This window comes from Tupaia chinensis, unplaced genomic scaffold (assembly GCF_000334495.1).
Source record: "Tupaia chinensis unplaced genomic scaffold, TupChi_1.0 Scaffold000215_1, whole genome shotgun sequence".
NCBI lineage: Eukaryota > Metazoa > Chordata > Mammalia > Scandentia > Tupaiidae > Tupaia > Tupaia belangeri.
Window position 1 is genome coordinate 2887574 of NW_006159690.1, and position 23170 is coordinate 2910743.

At 35.8% G+C, this 23170-nt stretch overlaps 1 protein-coding gene across 1 annotated transcript in view; it reads left to right on the top strand.

Moving 5' to 3' along the window:
• Positions 1 to 23170, top strand: part of EFCAB7 (EF-hand calcium binding domain 7) — a 71412-nt gene that overhangs the window by 5289 nt on the left and 42953 nt on the right. Inside the window, exons 3-7 of the mRNA XM_014587485.2 lie at positions 7384 to 7595; positions 8342 to 8428; positions 9182 to 9377; positions 10385 to 10506; positions 20887 to 21028. Of these exons, the coding sequence (XP_014442971.1) occupies positions 7384 to 7595; positions 8342 to 8428; positions 9182 to 9377; positions 10385 to 10506; positions 20887 to 21028 (759 nt within the window). The remainder of the gene's footprint in view (positions 1 to 7383; positions 7596 to 8341; positions 8429 to 9181; positions 9378 to 10384; positions 10507 to 20886; positions 21029 to 23170) is intronic.

Consider the following 23170-nt stretch of genomic DNA (forward strand, 5'->3'; position numbering starts at 1 on the left):
CCGTGGTCACTCTGCAATCCTTTCTCCTCCATTTCTCCCTCCTGTCAGGATGTTGGGCACGCACACACTTGTACCTGGCACATTTCTCAAGCCACCAGGTCTGGGACTCTACCCACTCTGCCAGCCTTATGGGATCAGGAAACCTTAACCATCACACCATGAGCTGGCCCCAGTTTTGATTTTATGGTAGAATATTCTTTGTAACATTGTCTAAAATTGATTTTAGATCATCTTTTTTTCTTCTTTTTTACGTTTTTGCTATAGGGTGCATGCACTCACCAGAGAGACAGAGACAATGAGAGGGAAAGTGAGAAATCACCTCCCTGGGAAGGTGGTGGGGCGGGGGATGGCCATGCTACAGTCCGTTTTCACCCACTCTCTTCTTGGGATTTTGGGCATGCATATATATGTATCCAATGTGAGTTTCAAGCCACCAGGTCTGGGACGCGAACCGCTGTTGGACATGTCCAGCACCTTAACCACCATGCCACCTGCTGGCCCCAATAATCTAGTTTTTAAAAAGGAGTAATGTAGGGACCAGCAGTTGCTGTAATGGCTATGTTACTGGACTCCCATGTAGTTGACTGTGGTTCAAGTTCTGGACCTGGTGGCTTAATCCCACGCCGAGTGTGTATGCGTACCCTAGATCCCAAGAGGAGAATGGAGGAGAAGGGATTGCAACGTGGCCATCCCCCTGGGGGATGATTTCTCGCTTTCTGTCTCTCTGTCTCTCTCTGTCTTTCTGGCAAATGCACACACCCTATAGCAAAAACCTCTCTCCAAAAAAAAAACAAAACAAAAGAAAACAAGGAGTAATGTAAACCAGTGACCTCTTTCTTACTATTGTATCTGTTACTTATATCCTTTTGCCATTTATACACATACTGTGTGCTCAAACTTTAGGTTTCAAGGTTGGATAGAACAGTGATATTACCAGGGCTTTTGAGTTCCTTCTGTTTATTGTTTATAAATAATACAGGTGTTACTGATTCTTACCACATTTAATGTAAACCCAGCCAAAAAGATTGGTGTCTTGGTGTCAACTTTTAAACATCTACAGTTACATACTGTTTTTTTTACTGTGATCAAACTTAATAATGGGAGGGGGACAGCAGGTGGCATGGTGGTTAAGGTGGTTGGATCTCTCATGGCCAATTGTGTGGTTTGAGTCCTGTACCCTGTGGCTCAAAAAACTCAAAAAAATGCCAGGAGCGTGTGCATGGGTGACCAAAATCCTGACATGAAAGGAAGGGACTGTGGCATGACCACGCCTCACTTCCTTTCCCCCATTTCTATGTCTTTCTTTGGCAAGTGCATGTGCCCTATGGCCAAAAGAAATTATTTTTTAAAGAATTATTTATTAAACTTTATTCATTCATTTATTTTTAATGAGACAGAGAGAGAGAAAGAGAGAAAGAGAGAGAAAGTAAGCCACCAGGTCTGAGACTCAAACTGCAGTCGACCATATGGGAGTGTCCAGTGTCTTAACTACCATACCACCTACTGGTCTCCACTCCAATTTTTTTTAAAGAATTATTTTATTGATATTTATTTATTTATTTATTTAAATTTGACCAGAGAGGGACATAGAGAGAGAGAGAGAGAAAGGAGAAAGCAAGCTGCCAGATCTGAGACTTGAACCACAGTCAGCCATGTAGGAGTCCAGTGCCCTTAACCATCATGCCACCTGTCAGGACCCCCCAAATTTTTAATAAATGAATAACGATAGGAGTTGATTGGAGATGGAATCCTAACACATATTTGCCATTTCTCTGATTCTATTAATGGATGAATTAAACAGCTGTCTATTTTCTTTTTCTAAGAATTATTTTATTTGGGGCCAGCAGGTGACATAGTGGTTAAGGGCACTGGACTCCCACATGGCCAATTACCGTTTGAGTCCCGGACTTCGTGGCTTACCTTCTCACTTTCTCTCTCTCTCTCTTTTAGTCTATTACTCTCTGGTCAAATTAAAATAAAATAAATAGGGACCAGCAGATGGCATAATAGCTACATCACTGGATTCCCATGTAGTCGACCGCGGTTCGAGCCCCAGACCCGGTGGCTTAAACTCATGCTGGGCGTTTGTGCATGCATGCCCAAGATCCCAAGCGGAGAATGGAGGAGAAGGGATTATAGTGTGGCCATCCCCCCTGGGGGGCGATTTCTCGATTTCTGTCTCTGTTTCTCTTTGTCTTTCGGGCGAGCACATGCGTCGTATAGCAAACACCTCTCCAAAAAAAATGGAGAAGACTTCTCCATTATGGCTGAGAACTAGTCATTTCAGGGAAAAAAGAGAAATGAAGATTTTTCTACTGATAATTCAGCCTCTGGACCCCCAAACTTGAGTGGTAGGGCTTTTTATTTCTTGCTCCTTTTAAAAAAAATTGTGGGGGGGGTTGTTTTATCTTTTTTCCCCTTATCTCTCTTTCTGTTTTCTTATTCTTTTTTCTTTTGTTTCATCACTTTGCTCCTCAATCTCCATTCACTGTGTTTCTACATAGTTCTAAGGGAACCATAGCCAAATATCCAAATACTGTTAGGGTTAACATATTCCTCAATAACCACTGAATCTGTTGTACAAAGGGATAAAAATGGAATGGCAGAGAAATTCCAGATCACCTCCTTCTGAACACTCCCGAATGCTCAGATTGAACTTTAAGAATTAGGAAGAAAGCTACCATCCATCAGATGACTAGAAATCACCACAGGGTCACAAGAAATATGGGAAAGCAAGAAAATACCTATCCTCCAAGAGAAAAGAATAACTCCTCTTCATCCACAGACAGTTCAATGGAAATCATAGATATGTCTGATAAAGAATTTAGAATATTCATGATGACGAAGCTAACAGAGATGGAAGAGAAGAGAGACAATGAACTGCAGAAGAGGCAGGAGAAAGGAGCTGATGAGTTCCAAGAGGTGAGGAAATTCTTGCAAGATCTAAAAGAGGAAATATACATTATAAAAAAAGAATCAAATGGACCTATTAGAGATGAAGGTTATAATACAGGAAGTCAAAATCTCCCTTGAAAGTATTAAAAGCAGACTGGATCACACAGAAAATTGAATCTCAGACATAGAAAATAGAATTGCTGGCCTAGAAAAATTCACCATGAAGACTAAGAAAATTGCCAAAAAATATGAAAATAATATATGAGAAATACTAGATACCATCAAATGTCCAAACATCCAGATAATTGGTATCCCAGAAGACAAAGAGACTGATAAGGGCATTGATAATCTATTCCATGAAATCCTGCAAGAAAATTTTCCAAACCTAGAGAGGCACTCAAAGATCCAGTCTCAAGAAATACAAAGGACTCCAAATAGAATCAACCCAAGAAGATCTTCTCCAAGACAAATTATAACCAGATTGACCAAAACTACAAAGACAAGATATTTAGATTGTCAGGAGAGGTAGAGCAAGTTACCTACAAAGGATATACCGTCAGGCTAACAGCAGACCTCTCATCAGAAACAATGCGAGTGAGGAAAGAATGGGAAAATATATTCAAAGTGTTAAGGAAAAAGCAATTTCAACCAAGAATACTGTACCCGGCAAGATTATCCTTCCTATGGGAAGACAAGACAAGAACATTTTTAGATAAACAAAACTTGAAAGAGTTTACCAACACCAGACCAGATCTCCAAGAAGTTCTCAAGGGAGTGTTATACCAGGAAAATTGAATGTAGACACACAGAAATAAGAGTTTGAAAACTAAGAAAATGGCCAGCTTAATCACAGGGACAAGTCTGGAGTTGAATATTATATCCCAGAATTTAATAGAGAAGATTGAACCACAATAGAAGATAGATTAAGTACTTGAAACTGAACTGGTGAAACAACATTTTATGACTTTTGACTAAAACATTGCTGATTTTCTTCTAGGCTTTGTTTTCTGGTTTTAAGGACTTTTATCCCACCTTGAGCTGATGATAGACCTAATATCATGGACCTAATATTTGAACAGAATCCCAACTTGTTTCCTGGCTTTAAGTTTTAAGCAAATTTCCTTAGCATTTCCTTGATTTATTAAAGCTAAAATTGCTTTTCTTGAAATTAAAAAATATATTAAAAATATCTATTTAATGACCATAGTTAGCTATATAGCATCAGCTAGGTGCTACCTTTCAGTATATTCATTCTACTCAGAGTTTCACGCCTAAAGTCAGACATGTATTCACAGATATGTACATACCAGCTGAACTTGCTATTGAAAGTAGTTAGATTAGGGGACCAGCAGGTGGCATGGTGGTTAAGGCGCTGGACATGCCCACATGACCGACCAGGGTTCAAGTCCTGAATCTGGTGGCTTGCTTTCTCACTTCCTCTCTCTCTCACTCTCAAACTCTGTCTCTCTCTAGTTAAATTAAAAAAATAAATGAATGAATAAATAAAATAAATAATTTAAAAAAGAAAGTAGTTAGATTATTTAAGAAATTCTGTGAATCAGTAAAATATGAGGGGGAAAAGGAATGTAAAATAACTATAGACACCTGAGATAGTGTGGGAGAGGGTGGGAAATGGCAGAGGGTCAGAAATAGGGGGAAACTAGAAATGGAAAATTACTGATGATAACATGTATGATTAAGCCACTATTCAGTATATTCTGGATGGGAAATAACATTTTGTATGCTATAACAATGCTTAGGGAATGAATGTAAATTCATTAATCTCGAGGGACCAGCAGTTGGCATAATGGCTATGTTGCTGGACTCCCATGTAGTTGACCATGGTTTGAGTCCCAGACCTGGTGGCTTAAACTCACTCTGGGCGCATATGCATGCATGCCCAAGGAGAATGGAGGAGAAGGGATTGCGGTGTGGCCATTTCCCCTGGGGATTGATTTCTCGCTTTCTGTCTCTCTTTCTCTCTCTGTCTTTCTGGTGAGCACATGTGCCCTATAGCAAAAACCTCTCAAAAAAAAAAGATAAAAAAAATATTCATCTTGGGACCAGCAGCTAGCGTAATGGCTATGTCGCTGGACTCCCACGTAGTCGACCGCGGTTCGTGTCCCGGACCCGGTGGCTTAAAACTCATGCCAGGCGCTTGTGCGTGCATGTCCAAGATCCCAAGAGGAGAATAGAGGAGTAGGGACTGTGGCGTGGCCATCCTCCCTGGAGGGTGATTTCTCGCTTTTTATCTCTCTGTCTCTCTCTGTCTGACGAGCGCACACGCCCTATAACGAAAAACCTCTCCAAAAAAAAAAAAATTAATCTTTAAAAAATGTTTCAGAAGAAAATTACAGTGTACTTGTAACTAGATTCTAGCTTTGTTCATATTTTTAGTTTAAGGTATTTTGTGAATGAATAAAATGTGGGGAAAAATAGAAAAAAAACCCAAAAGATAAAAAAATTAAACATAAATAAATAAATAAATAAATAAATATCATTTTAATTGACCAAAGAGAGACCAAGAGAGGGAAAGTGAGAATGCAACTGCCAGGTCTAGGACTCAAACTGTGGTTGGCTATGTGGGAGTCCAGGGCCTCAACCACCATACCATCAGCTGGCCCCAGAACTGTCTATTTTCAAAATGGAAATTTTGGGGGGACACATTTAATCTACAGAATACACTAAAAACCCATTTACAGTAATTTTGTGAACATTTATTGAGACATATGTTAATTTTTGAAAACAAATTTTATAGAAGTGTATAAGGGAATTGGAAAACCCAAAATGTTACATGGTTAAGATACAGCAACTTCACTACTTTAATGTAAAAGAGAGGGGACCTAGTTTGTCTTCTACTAGCAGTGGGACTTTGGGCCAAATGATTTCAATTTAGAATTCTTCAAATTTTAGTCAACTGTATTATTATGTAGTATCAATGGGGTCTATGGAACACTACATAATCAAATTGTCCTTAAATTTCTTTAACAGAAATAAATACACTAAGAGTAATGAATCAGGACTAAAAAAAATCTCATGATAAAGTCATATTTGGCCAAAACATGAATTTGGTATCAAACCTAAAACAATAATAGCATCAAAAAAGTCTTGATTTTCAACACTTTTCTTACCTCTATATTGCAGATTAAGGGGATACAGAGAGAGACAGAGAGACAGAAAGCGAGAAATCACCTCCCATGGCCACACCGCAATCCTTTTTCTTCCATTCTCCTTTTGGGATCTTGGGCACACATGCATATGTGTCCAGCCTGAGTTTAAGCCACCAGGTCCAGGATTCACACTGCAGTCGACTACATGGGAGTCCAGCGATATAGCCATTCAGCTGCCCGATAATGTTATATCTTAGTATGCAGAGATTGTTTGCAAATGACCAAGTTACTTCTATTCAACTGTACAAAATATCTACAAGTGTTTAAAACCATTGTATTTCAGTGTGGTATGATATATACATATATACAAAGCCTTTCTCACGTCATGCATTGCCTTTCAGAGATAACAGGGACATGGTTAAAAATGAAAAGTAGTTTGATCGTTGCATTTCTGTAATAATCTTCTCTCAAATTATGTTGACATTCTTGATTTTTAGCAGAGCCATAACTGTAGGTAGATACTTTAGTGCATATATTTGACATTTGGAGCATGATTAATGTTCTTGAAACCCTACTACCTAGCAGTGGTGAACATTTCACTTATTTTGCTTTATGGACATTAATAGTCTCAAACAATTTCCTCATTTCATTGAGATAGTAGGTGAGCCAGAAAAAGTAATAATTTATGTTTTTTTGGTTATCCTTATGTCCTCAAAATAATTAAGTGCATGGTTGTTATTAATTTTTTCCCTCTAGAAACTCTTAAGCAAATCGGATATTATCACTTATTTAAACTGTATAGGTTGAGAATGAAACTATCAAAATAGAAAATATGTTTAATTTTGGCAAATAATTTAAGAATCTGTAGCTGGTGGTATATATTTTTTTGGTTTCGTTTTTTTTTTTCCTTCTGGAGAGATATTTGCTATAGGGCACTGGCGCTCACCAGAGAGGCAGAAAGCAAGAAATCATCCCCTGGGAGGATGGCCACACTGCAGGACCAGTAGATGGAGTAATGGTTACATTGCTGGACTTCCCTATGGCCGACTGCAGTTCGCTTCTGGACCCAGAGGCTTGAAACTCATGCTGGGGGCTTGTGTGTGCGTGCCCAAGATCCTGAGAGGAGAAGAGATTGCAGTGTGGCCGTCCCCCCAGGAGTTGATTTCTCATTTCCTGTCTCTCTGTCTCTGTCTCTCTAAACAATCTCTCTAAAAAATAAGTTGGGACTATATTGATACCACTAGATAATGAGTACTAAAGGTGATATATTGATACATGTACATTTACTATCATAATATCTAACAATTTGAAGAAAAAATATACTTAAATACTAATTCCAAATGTTATAATAACAAATAATGCTTGTTTTATTGGGTAGCTCTTCAGCATGCAGGAAGAAATCCATCCCAAAAGATTATCAATAAGTATTGGACTCCTCAAACTGCCAAACTGAATTTTGATGATTTTTGTATGATTTTAAGGAAGGAAAAACCTACTTCAAAAGCAGAACTGCTAAAATCATTTAAGCAATTAGATGTAAATGATGATGGCTCTATTTCACATACTGACCTTTATAAATTTCTAACAAAGGTAAGCTCTGTGGAACCATTTTGTAACATGCATTTTTGCCAAGCAATTTGAAATCTAGCTTTTGACTACTAAAGTCTACATTAAAAATATTTATTTCATTGACAGTTGAAATGAATCATGTTTTTATTTGTAAAATTACTTAGGAACCCTGGTTGAAAGGTGGCTTTGTAAATAAAAGATAAAGTATAAAATTGAGCCTATGTTGCAATCCCTTGTGCTCCTGTGCATGCCTTTTCTGCCTAGAACTCTAAAAGACCATGATAGGCCTAGGCAAGATGGCAGAACCTAGAATCCCACCTACCTGGGAGGCTGAGATAGCTAAGCTGAAGTCTGAGGTCAGCCTGTGTTTATAGCCAAACAACTGTCTCAAAAAACAAAACAAAACAAAAACAATAATAGTTTCAGATGTGATAAGTAAAAGGAAAAAAAAGTATAAATGGGATCAGGAAGATTACGAATTGTTTTTCTTGGTATAGTGTTAGAAAATGTCATTACTATAAATTCAATAGCAGTTATTAATGACTATGATAACTGAATTCAGTATACTTTCACAAAAATTTTTTAAATTATAAAATTTATTTTATATTCTAGTGTCATTCTTGCTTAACATAATACTTATTCTGATTTAAAATGAAAGCATGTATTCAAACTTACTTGTAGAAAAGATTGAAATATATTTCTACTATCCCCATGAATAACAAAGTGGTCATCATATTGCTTCAAAATAAATCTTGTTTTTTTTTCAGAGAGGTGAAAAGATGACTCGAGAAGAGGTAAATGCCATAATAAGTTTGGCTGATGTAAATGCTGATGGCAAATTTGACTATGTCAAGGTACATATACACATATTGATTTAATTTCTTTCTAGAAAAAAATTTTTTTCCCTAAACTTTATTAAGATATAATTTAAAATAACAACTGTACATATTTACAGTGCATATTTAGTTTATATATATGTGTGTGTATAAATAAAATGAAGTGATTATTTTTTATTTATATATTATATATATATAAATAAAATGAAGTGATTAAATCAAGCTAATTAGCATATTGGAAAAGTAATTTTAAAGAGACATGTCTTTTTAATAATGGCAATGATACATGTATCTATTATGTACTCATTGTACTTGAAATTTTATCTCTCTAGTCCTACAAATAAAATCTGAGGACTACATTAAGAATAATATAACTAGGTTAAAATATGTGTGTGTTCATACACACAGACACACAAACATAGAGATGCCTCAGAAATGTACATTTCTGGGGTGAAAGCATCATAAAAATTATTTAGAACAAACGCAAGTCTACATGTCTTGTGAAAAAACAATAATAAATCACCTCTCCTTGTGTAACATTTTATTTTCACTCTGAGTATGACCTCCTCATTGAATCATGGCTGCAATTCACTAGGTCACTTGAGGCTGGTCAATCTGATTCAAGAAAATAAAATGAGTAACCAAGTTCAACAGGAAATATATTCCATCTCTCAGTCTATCCCTTGCCTACTAATGTGCATTTACCTTTTCCTTATCCCAAATGTATGATTGACTATTTTATTCTCTGGACTACTTTTTTATTTCCCGTAGTTTTGTAAATTATATATGACTACAAATGAGCAGTATCTCAAGACTACACTAGAACAACTGGAGGTTGACAGTAAACTGAAGCGTCAACAGTTTGGAAGCCATATAGAAGGACCCCCTGAAAGGGACCCATCACCATTACCAAAACCATCACCTAGAATCATAAGGAAAATTGATCAGGAAATATTATCAAGTAAAGGTATTTACTTTTTAAAAGTTTTTTTAAAAAAATTTGATTTATTCATCATTTATTTTAATTTGACCAGAGAGAGACACAGAGAGAGAGGGAAAGTGAGAAAGTAAACCACCAGGTCCGGGACTCGAACTGTGGTCAACCATGTAGGAATGTCCGGACTACTTTTTTATTTCCCGTAGTTTTGTAAATTATATATGACTACAAATGAGCAGTATCTCAAGACTACACTAGAACAACTGGAGGTTGACAGTAAACTGAAGCGTCAACAGTTTGGAAGCCATATAGAAGGACCCCCTGAAAGGGACCCATCACCATTACCAAAACCATCACCTAGAATCATAAGGAAAATTGATCAGGAAATATTATCAAGTAAAGGTATTTACTTTTTAAAAGTTTTTTTAAAAAAATTTGATTTATTCATCATTTATTTTAATTTGACCAGAGAGAGACACAGAGAGAGAGGGAAAGTGAGAAAGTAAACCACCAGGTCCGGGACTCGAACTGTGGTCAACCATGTAGGAATGTCCAGCAACTTAACCACTATGCCACCTGTTGGTCTCAAAGGTATTTACTTTTATAATGAAAATTTTTTGATCAGGAATGAAGAGTCATATTCCTGTACAATTTTCCTTCTATCTCAGCTTATTAGTGATATTAATAAAACAAGTGAGAATCCAGCTTCTGTTAGCTACCACTTCTAGACTCTCCTAGCTATAAAAATCTATCAGAGTAAAATTTTATTGTCGAACTTGACTTGGCTATGCTCATTATATTTTATTAAAACTGAAATTTCAAACTAAAAGGTGACATATTGAAATAAAGAATCTTATTAGTAGCCTATAAATTAGGAACTATTAAAGCCTGATAAATATGAAACTTATGACTTTGTTTCAATAGGAATGAAGAGTGAAATTAATGTAATAGACCTTTTATACTATACTGTGTTTAGAAATAACCTCATAATGACAACCTTTCATAATGTGAGAACAAATAACTATTACCTGTTGCAGGTGACACCAGAAGTTCTTTACTGTCAACAACTAGAAAATTCAAAACGTCTGTTTCCTTCACAATCACCATGCGTGCTAATAGTAACCGAAACTCAAAGTTAACTGAGCCAAACTTAATAAAGGTACAGTATTTTAAATGTATACACATGACTTTTCCTGAAATATTTTGACGTTAAGTTTATTAATAACTATTCAGTAGCTGTAGAGAATCTGTAAACTTTGTGAAATAATTCCTTGAAGTTTTTCTGGGGAATGCAGCATTTCTACATGTAAGCCAGTTATGATACTTTTAAAGTAAATTAATAAGAATGTTATTGTAAGGTCTTGAAACAATAATTCTTGATTTTTTGAAATTGATGAATAGATGATCTGATTTTATGTTTCATTAAGCAAATTCTTTTTTCAACAAATACTTCCCATAGGTGTATTTTATAAGTAAATCATTCATTCAATATCTATTCCTATGAGAGAAAGACCACAAAGTCACTTTGCTAAGTCAATATTTGTGAGTGTTAATATTGATCTTCTTTCTTTGTTTTCCCTTTCTAGACTCAACCTTTACTAGTTTTCTTTCAACAGAAAATAATAGCTACAGAAATATAAAACATTAACTGGAAACTGCTAGGATACATTAAAAATGTGTACCTAGAGACCTCTGTAAAAGGGGGAAAAATGGTTATGACCACATACTATAACTGCTGTTAGAAAACTGAACTGATTGTTCTCAAGAGCTACATTTGTGTTTCAAATAACAACTCTGTATTTGTTATTGAACTCTGAAGTCCCTTATATCTTTAAATTGCTAGACAGTGACATTTGTTCTATATTAAAATTTTAAAACGTTATCTCTAAGGAGTTTTGTTCAGACTGTTTAGGAATCTATACACCCTAAGCAATTTGGTGTACATGTCCAGCATGTTCACACATAATATTTAGGGTTCCAAAAATATTATTTTCCACCAATGGAAGCTTTTTATATTTTGTACCTAAATTAAATACTAATAAAATTAATTAGATTACTGTGGTTTACTTGATTCAAAAGTATAAGTAAATATAATTTTAGCCAGTGTAAAGAGAAATATAAATAAATATTAATCTGGATTATATTAAATCATAAGACTTTTTCTCTGTTTCATTAATTGTGCCTATACCACTGCAATTCCTTTTAATTTAGTTCAATTCAGCAGATATTTACTAAACAGGTAATATATGTCAGCTATTTTGCTTAGTGTAAAATGGGCCTTAAAAAGTAGAAAATTTCATTTTACTATTAATGGTATATCAAGGTAGTATTGCCTCATTTTTTATTTTTTCATTCATTTATCAACAAATATTTATTGGGTGTTTGCTCTGTCAAGCAATGCTATAGTTAATGATTAAAAGGTTTGGATAGAGACAGACTTGAGCTTGAATCCTAGCTTTGTCACTTGATAACTGCACACCTTGAGTAAGTTGTCAATAGCCCCGAGTCTCAGTTTCCTTATACATAGATTGGGAATAATGATTAGTTTGTTTTTGAAAGATTTAAGTCATCTAACATATGTAAAGTATTTAGCACACTGACAATACTTACTTTAGTAACCAAAGTGTTGTTAATATTATTACAAAACTAAAAAATGACTGCTTATCTTTATAAGGAAATGACATGTTGAATGTATAGTTTAAGAAAAGTTATTCTACTGTTGTTTTGTGTACAGAGATGTCAACTTAGACTGAGAGGCTGGTAGAGTTATATCATCTAGATATAAAGCAGTGATAGGTTGGCCTGGACTAGTCCCTGAGTGTAGTAAGGTTGGGGGCAGATCTAATAAACAATGCCAAAATTAATCTGTAAACCAGAGCAGTCATATAAGCGATCTTTTAAAAGTTCATGGAAAATGGCTATTATGAAAAGCTGTGCATGGATTTAAAATTATTTTGCACCAAAATAAACTTGTATTTAAATTCCATGAGCTTTCCTGTGAACTTTTTGAAGTCTCCTTGTGTAATTAGAGACTAAAGTTTTGCATCTAAGACATCAAGAACAGAGACTGGTACAGATGATAATTGGGGATAGGTTATAGATACTTCGAGAATTTAATGATGAACAGAAGATGACAAACCATTAACATTTTTTTTGAGCAGTTTTTGCTATAGGGTGTGCACACTTGCCAGAAAGACAGACAGAGATAGAGAGACAGAAAGAGAGAAATCACCCCACCACCACCTCTCTCATCCTCAAGGGGATAGCTTCACCACAAGCCTTTCTCCTCCATTCTCCTCTCAGGATCTTGGGCATGCACACACATGCGCCTGGCATGAGTTTAAGCCACCAGGTCCAGGACTTGAACCACAGTTGACTACATGGGAGTCCAGTGACGTAGCCATTACACCATCTGCTGGCCCCTATAGACCATTAACTTTTAAATTTGTGACTTTCATGTAAAATTTAATGTCTGGAAATATTTGATAACCCTATATTTCTTATCTTTATATCTTTTTTCTTCTTTTTTGGAGAGATTTTTGTTATAGGGTGTATGCCTTTGCTGGAGAGACAGAGAGACAGAAAGTGAGAAATCCCCCCCGGGGGGGGGATGGATATACCACAATCCCCTCTCTTTCATTTTCATCTCTGGATTTAGGGTATATATGGACACGAGCCTGTCGTGGGTTTTAAGCCACCAGGTGCTCAACTCAAACCGTGGTCCCTTTTGGGAGAGTCCAGTGACAATCCTCACGCCCTCTGTTGGTCACTTTTACCTTTTTATACCTTGTTTCTGATCTTGATATTCGTCCACTGTCGTTTACTATCTTTTTTCCTAGATGACCTGAAATGACTTTTTTTAAAAAAAATCTAACCCTTCTGTTATTTAGCACGATTCAGTTCTTTACTTCTATTTTACTTTTAAGTCACTTTTAAAAAGTTCATAAATTGTGTACATTTCTGAGGTTTTCTAAAAGTCTGAGAAGCTCTTGGTTATGAATATCCAGAATAAATTACTAAAAGAATTGTTAAATGAATTTTCTTCAAATAATTTAAATCTCTTTTATATGGGGTTAGGACTCTTACGTGAAACAGAGAAGTATGGAATTGAGAAAGAGGAGGAACTTTTCAGAAATTAGAAAGTGTTGTAATAGGGTAAACATAAGCCAGATTTTAAACTATTTCCACACAATTGGTAAATGACTTGAATTACAGGAGGAAAATGATATCCTGACAGGGACCATACATATATGACTCTCTACTGGCCATACCTAGGGACTGTATGGACTATATTTTTAATCTTGAATTCAATCCATTGGCTTAGATTCTATAATGTGCAAGGAATGTCAGGAATTTCCCTTTAAGATAATAGCTTCAACTTCCTTGCTAAGGCTAATCATGATTAGAATTAGAATAAGTCCCAAATCATGAGTTGTAAATTCCAGAGATGCAATATTCCTATATTCAGACTTTTAATTATAATATGCCTGCATATATGTTTTGCACATGTTGAAACATGCACACACAACACACACATACATTGCACAAACTGTACAAGTTATTTGTACATGTTATACAATGTACATACATATGTATAACATATACATGTATTGCACAATATGTATGTGATATATATATACAGCATATGAAAATATAATACAAAGAGGGAACCAGCAGTTAGCGTAATGCCTATGTCGCTGGACTCCCATGTAGTCGACCGCGGTTCACGTCCCGGACCTGGTGGCTTAAAACTCACGCCGGGCGCGTGTGCGTGTGTGCCCAAGATCCTGAGAGGAGAATGGAGGAGAAGGGATTGCAGCGTGGCCATCCCCCCAGGGGGTGATTTCTCGCTTTCTGTCTCTCTGTCTCTCTCTGTCTGTCTGGCGAGCACATGCGCCTTATAGCGAAAACCTCTCCGAAAAAAAAAAAAAAGATAAACTTCTTTTCTTTTTTTTTTTTTGCTATAGGGTGCCTGTGCTCTCCAGACAGACAGAGAGAGACAAAGAGACAGAAAGCGAGAAATCACTCCGGGGGGCGGGAGGGATGGCCACGCCGCAATCCCTTCTCCTCCATTCTCCTCTCGGGATCTTGGGCATGGACGCACACTCGCCTGGCATGAGTTTTAAGCCACCGGGTCCGGGACACGAACTGCAGTCGACTACGTGGGAGTCCAGCGACATAGCCATTACACTAACTGCTGGTCCTGCAAAGATAAACATTTTGAAAACAAAATGGCCCACTGTTAATTTTTTTGAAAGCTCCAAATAATAGTTTTGTTACAATAGTTTCTCAAATTTTAAAAATGATCAATTCAACCTGTCAATTAGGTGTCAACTCATATAAATTTTCCCTTCATAAATCATTCATTTATTCTTTGAAGTATGTATTTTATAATTTATAATTTCCTTCATAACAAATTATTGTATAGCTGTTTACTCACTTAACATACTGAAAAGCAAGTAGCTTTCTCCTAAGTATGTGACATAGGATATCTTTGCGGAAAACAACGATGATGACACTTAGGACCTGTTTCTCTTCTTCCTAAGTCTATGCCAAATCCACTACCAAGTAGTTCTACCTCACCTAAAAATTTAGTGACAGTAGAGAATTTGTATGTCAAAACAAATTATTTCCATTTACTACAGTATTCCAAGAAAAGTGAAAAATAGAGGTGATTTGATAGATAACATTTTTGCTTTACGTCTTGTAATTTGTGACTTTTAGCATTTTCTTGTACATTATGATCGCAAAGAAGTAAAATTTGTATATAACAAATAAATGAAGTTGTTTGCTTTTGTGTAGATTTATCTGAATTGGTAGAATATAGCACCATCTCATGCCCTTTATAAGAATTACAAGGTAATATTTCATTTCTGCTTTATATTGTTCATACATGGAATTTCTTATTCTTTCATTCTTAAAATTTTTTTTAATCTCAACCTTCTTTCATTTTTCTCATTATACTCAAACTGTCAACGTAATCTATAATCCTTTCAAATTGATTTATCTGAATGAGCCAGCCAATTTGACAGTCTTTTTTCCTTCTAATTTATAATCTTTTAGTCTAGGTCCTAGAGAAAAAGCTTTGTGTAATTAAAAGCCTGTTTTGGTTAAAGGAAATTTTAGGTTGAATAATGATTGTGTGTTTATTCTCTGGCAGTTCTTAAGAAAGCAAATACTTTCTTTAAAACAACAGAGCTACAAATTCTCCTATCGTGTTATTTAGTGTCAGAATAATCTGATTATCATACTTAAATGTGGTGAATATAAGTACTGTTCCATTTGTCTTACTTCTATTTCATAATGGCTGTTGTTCTGCCTTTCCAGCCTTTTTAACCACTGTATAATATTGTCACATGTAGTTTGGTCCTTTCCAAGGAAACTTAAAAATCCTGTTTTACTATACAATTATTTTTTGGCATTAGAACTTAGAAAGGATTGTAATAAAAATGTTTAACTTGTTCCCCAGTTAAATTTTATAAAACTATCTTTTTTCAGTCCATGACTCTGCCACCAGAACTATTATCAGCATATGGAAAAATTTTCCTGTCTTTGAGTTTTCTAATGGCACAAATTATATTCATTAGCGGTATACCAGGCAGAGTGCATTATTTTTTTACGATTTTATTTAATTTTTTTTTTATCTACACAGGCTCCTACACCTTAATTATAATATAGACATAAAAAAATCTGCAGTTACTCAAATGATGTATGATGATTGAATGTTTAAAAAATATGAGAATAAAAAATAATAATCATAATCTGAAAAAATGAAAAGCTATTTGATCATGTGGATAGTAATGTCTTTATCTTGGCTGATATGCATGGTAATCGTGCTGGAAAAAGAAATGTTATACACTGTAAAGATAAATATGATTAAATGTAATATAAAAAATATAATAAAATTTAAAAAATAAAGACATACAAAAATACTGCAGTTACTAAAAAAAAATGTAATAAAGGGACCAGCAGATGGCATAATGGTTATGTTGCTAGACATGGCTGAACGTGGTTCAAGTACTGGACCCACTGGCTTGAAATTCACTCCAGGCGCATATGCATGTGTGCCCAAGATCCTGGGAGGAGAATGGAGGAGAAGAGATAGTGGTGTGGCCATACCCCCTAGAAAGTGATTTCTCACTTTCCCTGTCACTGTCTCTCTCTCTCCTCCTGCCGAGTGCATGCACCCTAAAGGCAAAAATCTCTCAAAAAAAGGAAAGAAAGAAATCTGCAGTTACTAACAATCTACATTTTTTTAGCACCTAAACATGTGGATGATTCAGAATGATAATGCTTTGTCATGCCTCATTATTTATTTATATATTTATGCCGGGGGCACATATTCATATATGATGGGAGTGGGGGAAGAGAGAACAAACAAAAGAGAGTACCCTCCAACAGGACCAGATCAAGCAACAGTTCTTTTTCTTACAATTCTCCATCCCATCAGAATCCTGAGCTTGTGTTCACACATAATCGAAGTGGTTTTCAAGATGCTTGTGTCAGGACTCAAACTTTGATTGGCCAAGAGGGATCAAGCTTCCTCTGTGCAGTGCTTAACAACCATGCTGCCCTATCATACTTTATTATAATAATATCATAAATATGAAGTTTCTTTTAAAAATTGACTTTAAAAAATTATAGCAGGTATTTAAATATGAAATACATCAGAACTTAGAATATAACTGGTAGACTAGAGAGAAAGTATGGGTACCTAGGTTCCAGTTTTGGTTCTGCAGTCAATGAGAAGTGTGACATTGTGCATATCATTTTAGTTATCAGACTTTTCTCATCAATCAAGAGAAGTCTGGATTAGATTCCTTTTTTTAAAAAGAATTATTTATTTAATTTTATTTATTCATTCATTTATTTTTAAAAAAGAGAGAGAGAGAGAGAGAGAGAGAGAGAGAGCAAGCAAGCCACAAGATTTGAGACTTGAACTGTGGTCGGCCATGTGAGAGTGTCCAGTACCTTAACCACCAGGCCACCTGCTGGTTCCCTGGACTAGATTACTTTTTAGACTCCTTCTACCTTAAATATTCTGTAAGTCTAAATGAATATCCCTTACCATTCTAAATAGTAAATACAAATAACATATTCATAAATTATATTAGACAAAATTTTTTCTAATAATACTGTTAACAAAATAAATTGAAAACACATTTCAAATGTCTTCCATTTAATATTAGAATCATGGTTCAAACTGTTTTAGAGGATGACTTGTCTAAATACTGTATGAATGTATCTTCCTTTTCTTGTCTTTAGCAGTCATTGCCATCAAGGTCACATTGATTACTTTAAGGCCAATTGACTCTGAGATGATATCAGCATCTGTTGTTAGTCTGTGTGTTCCCATACAAGAGATTTACAGAGAAGCAGGACCAGTAGATGGCATAATGGTTACATTGCTGGACTCCCACATTGTCGACTGGTTTGAATCTTGGACCTGGTGACTTAAAACTCATGCTGGGCAAATGTGCATGTGTGCCTGAGATCCCAAGAGGAGAATGGAGGAGGAGAGATTGTGGCATGGCCAATCCTGGGGGGTTATTTCTTACTTTTTGTTTCTCTGTCTCTCCAGCAAGCGCATGCACACTATAGCAAAAATCTCTCTCTCAAAAACAAACAGACAAAAAAACAAAAACAACAAACAAAAATACAGAGAAGCTAAATGAAAGTCAGCATATTCTTTTTTTTAGAATTATTTTATTTTTCTCTCTTTCTTTCCTTCTTTCTTTCTTTCTTTCTTTCTTTCTTTCTTTCTTTTAATTTGACCAGAGTGGTCCAGAGTGAGAGAGAGAAAGTGAGACAGCAAGCTGCCCGGTCCAGAACTCAAACTGCGGTCAGTCATGTGGGAGCCCAGCACCCTTAACTACCACGCTACCTGCTGGCCTGAAAGTCTGCATATTCTTACTCATGACTGATAGTTGAACTTAAACTTTTGGCTCAAGCCCAAATTTGAGCATTAGAGATAATAAATGAAGTAAGAAAGTGAGTCTTACAACTTTGTTATTTTTCAATAGCAAAATATTTTGCATATGATATTAAGAAAAAAAGCAGAACATAAAAATGATAATTTATTAGAATGTGCAAAATAGGTTTCTATATAAGGTTAGTGTTAGAAAGGATTATTTAAAAATTAAAATAGGGTAATAGAATTCCAGAGGTTTTTTTTCCATTAAAAAATTTCTTACTTTAGATGTGTGAAAATAATATAAAATAGAAACAGAATTATGACTTACATAGTAGAAGAGTGATGTGTAAGTATCTGAGGGAGGTCTTCAAAAAGTTCATGAAAATGCATATTATGAAAAACTATGAATGGACTCGAAAATTTTTTGCACCAAAGTGAACTTTACTTTAATTCAATTTTTCTATAAACTTTCTGAAATTCTCTCATGTATTATAAGTAAGTCTTTAAAAAGTAAGTAAGAAATCAGTCTCAATATAAATGATTTCTGGCCTTGCCTTTTCAATGCCATAGTGAATATTTCTTTCTTTTTCTTTTTCTTTTTTTTTCTTGGAGAGGTTTTTGCTATAGGGTGCATGCGCTCACCAGAAAGACAGAGGCAGAGAGATAGAAAGCGAGAAGTCAGTCACCCCCCAGGGGGAATGACCACGCTGTAATCCCTTCTGCTCCATTCTCCTTCAGGATCTTGGGCATGCACGCACACGTGCCTGGCGTGAGTTTAAGCCACTGAGATCGTTACTCGCACTGTGATCCACTACGTGACATAGCCATTACGCCAACTGCTGGTTCCCATAGTGAATATTTCTATAAAGGATTTAAAATATTTGTGATGTTATTGTTACAGAGCTTATATATACCTTTTCAGTAGTTATCAATATTTTTGTGCCTTCAACTTACTATCTATTTTTACAAACAATTTAAACATTATTTTTCTCCTATAAAGTCACTCAAACCTCATTGATACTCTAATTTTGGAAGTCATTTGGGGTAGATCAGAAATACGTCTTATACTACAGGTAGACAATGCTAGTGATAAAGTGAAAAGCGTTTTTGTATGTGACTATGATAATGGCACTATTTCTCATAAGATCAATGAAGAATCCTTTACTTTCTGCCCAAGATATCAATTACAAGTTGTACTTAATTCTAAGTATGTGATCTCATATGGACATATTAACCTGAACTTGGAGAAGGGATTTAGCTAGAACAAGAAATGATAAAGTAGATACAGAAAGCTCTTTCTCAAGACTGTGAAGCTATTCCCCAGTGTTCTTCGAATTACCTGACTTGGAACAAAAATTTCAGCTGTCATATACTTTATCTTTAAATACAGAGCCCTATTGCTTATTGTTTCTTTTCTTAAAAAAATATTTATTTTATTGTTATTATTTAGTTTGCATGTGTGCTCACCAGAGAAAGAGAGAGTGAGTGAGAAAGGAATTTACCAGGTCTGAGACTATGGTCAGCCATGTGGGAGTCCAGTGCCTCAACCTGCTGACCCCTCATTTTTTTTTTTTTTGGAAAGGATTTTGCTATGGGGCGTGTGTGCTCACAGAAAGAGAGAGAGACAGAGAGACAGAAAGCGAGAAATCACCCTCCAGCGGGTGTGGTAATGCAGCAGTCCCTTCTCCTCCATTCTCCTCTTGGGATCTTGGGCATGCATGCACATGCTCCCGGCGTGAGTTTAAGCCACCAGGTCCAGGACTTGAACTGTGGTCAACTACATGGGAGTCCAGCGACATAGCCATTATGCCAACTGCTGGTCCTGACCCCTCTTTTTTTTTTTCACACATTTTTTTGTCATGGAATATGTGTGCTTGCTGGAGAGAGATAGAGAGACAGAGAGGAAGAGTGAAAAATCACCTCCCAGGGAGGATGACCACACCACAATCTCTTCTCTTCCATTCTCCTCTTTGGATTTGGGCATGCATGCACAGGTGCTCTGTGTGATTTTCAAGCCACCGGTTCCAGGACTCGAACCACAGTCACCCATGTGGTTTGAATCCACATGGTCCAGTACCCTAACAACCATGCCAAATGCTGGACCTGCTTATTCTTTCAATATATTTGTTTTAGCAGTCTTTCATTTTAGTATGCTGCTAGTACTAATCCCACTTGGATTACTATAATGGCGTATTTATTATTTTGCTTCAATACTTTTTTATTTTTCTTATTTTCCCTCTAAATGTTGTCTTTTCCTAACTTTTCATTATCTAAGTGCTGTTGATCCTTTATGGTAGTTCTTAGATTGCTTAGTCAATTTATATACTCTCCTAATTAATCAGACAATAAGTATTTGTTGAACACCTAACCTGTGCTAGGTATGGTTTTAGGATCTGGGATTATAGTATTTTTTTGCATATTTAATTTTTTTATGTCCTAATCATATATTATTGCCAATTATAATTGAACTTTTTCATGCTTTTCTTTTTTTTTTAAAATTTTCTAACTATGTAGAGCATTGACTATATTTGACTTTTCTTTATATCCTCCACAGGTTTCTCATTACTATGTCTGCTGAAAATATTTAATAAGTATCATTTGAAAATTTTTTTTTCTTAATTTCAGGACTGGCAATGTGTACAATCAAAAGGCTGCTTCTTCTTAGAAGAAGATGGTGAAATCGTTAGCCATCAATACAGGATGCAAATAGTGCAGAGGTCCATGGTTTATCTAACAATTAAGCCATTAAACCTGAGTCAAGTCGAAGGCAAGTTTAAATTTTCTGTATATTTTACAAATATCAATTTGTACCCTCTCTGAAAATACTTTAAGTTCAGACAGTCTCTGACTTACAGTGGTTCAACTTACAGTGTTTTGCTTATCTGAATGTATGAAAGCAGCACCCCTTCAGTAGGAACTGCACTTAGAATTTTGAATGTTGTTTTTTTGGGGGGGGATAGTGGTATGCAATACGATATCTTCTCCTGATGTTAAGCAGCAGCATTTGCAGCTCTGAGTCAGCCACACATCATGAGGATAAACCAATGCTTTACCGAACTATGTTGCCAGCATTTTTGGAATATTATGTTTAATATTTTTACATCCTATTATATCTGTAAAATACTCATTTTCTTTCTTTCTTTCTTTTTTATTTTTTTGCCATAAGGGCACATGTGCTCACCAAGCAGGGGGAGGTAGTGAGAAATTACCCCTCCACTCTTGCAGAGAAGATGGCCACACCACAGTTCCTTCTCCTCTTAGGATTTTGGACATCAAGACTTTAACTATGAAGTCAGTCAAGTGGGGATTTAGCCGCCTTAACCACCACACCACCAGCTGGCCCCCCAAAACACCCATTTTTGACATAGGATATTTTCAATTTATGATGATTTTATTGGAATGTAACCCTATTGTAAATTGAGGAACATACATATTTGATAGTCCTATTAATAGTGAGAAAAATAATCTGAGAAACATACTGTTAATTTTCAAGAATGTTAGTATTAGTTTATTGATTGGCTGGATTATCAGATTATGCAAAACAAGGTGCTTTGTGCATGTGCTTAAAGCATGTCTTATAAACAACAAAAACAGCCCAGACTCTGTTGTGCATACTGAACTACAGAGATGGAAGCCACATACCCAACCATGGGTTTATATCCCTAAACTGATCAGCCTGAAGCAAGCCAGGGATACATGCAGGTGCCTCAGATCCTGGTGAGCGAGGGGAATGAGTCTGGTCTTTGTGACCAGACCTAGTTGAGAATGCTTCTCTCTCTCTCATTCATTCATATGCGTGCACTCTGTATTATAAATAAAATAAATAAATGTTATCTGACTTATTCATAATATAGAATTAACTTACTTACTAGTTAATTTTAGCTTTTCTCATTTATCAATATTTAAAAATGAATATGTGTAAGAAAAGTTCTACAGAAGCATAATTTGTGACAATATAAAACTGCAAGTATTTTAATACCTTCAAAATCCTGTATCTACAACTTAGACAATCTTAATAATTTTTGCATTCATAGTAATATTCCTTTCTAGGTAAGAATTAATAATTTCCTGGGGCTAGCAGGTGGCGTGATGGATAAGGCGTTGGACTCCCACATGGATGACTATGACTCAAGTCCTGGACCTAGTGGCTTGGTTTCTCAGTTACCCCCTCTCTCTCTTTGTCTCTCTCTCTGGTGAGCACATGTACCCTATAGAAAATTGAAAAAAATTAATAAAATTATATAAATCTTCTTAAAAATAATAATTTATAGTGTCTGAAATGGTTATATAATTTTTAATCTATAAATATCTATAGGATGCTTTCCCTAGATAATCTTTTTCTTCTAGTTTTTTAAAAATTTGGGACCAGCAAATGGTGTAATGGCTACATTGCTGGACTCCCATGTAGTCGACTGCTATTCGAGTCCCAGACCCAGTGGCTTAAACTCACGCCAGGCTCTTGTGCTTGTGTGCCCAAGATCCTGAGAGGAGAATGGAGGAGAAGGGATTGCAGTGTGGCCATCCCCCCTGAGGGGTGATTTCTTGCTTTCTCTTTCTCTCTCTCTCTCTCTTTCTGGTGAACGCATGTGCCCTATAGCAAAAACCTCTCAAAAATTTATTCATGATAGAGAACATGTGTATATTCATAAACAAGAGAGAGACGGACTCTCAACAAGGTCTTACCATATCCCAATCCCCTTTCCTGGGCCCTCTAACTTGTCAAGATCTTGGGAATTCATGCACCTGGTGTGTTTTCAGCCTGACCCAGGGAATCCAAACCCACTATCATGTGGATTTCAGCACTACAATTCAGTTTGCTACCAACTGTGCCACCAGATTGGACCCTTTTCCATGCTGGTTGTTTTAAGTTAGTCTTTATTTTTCTTTTATAAGGTTTTCATATAAACAT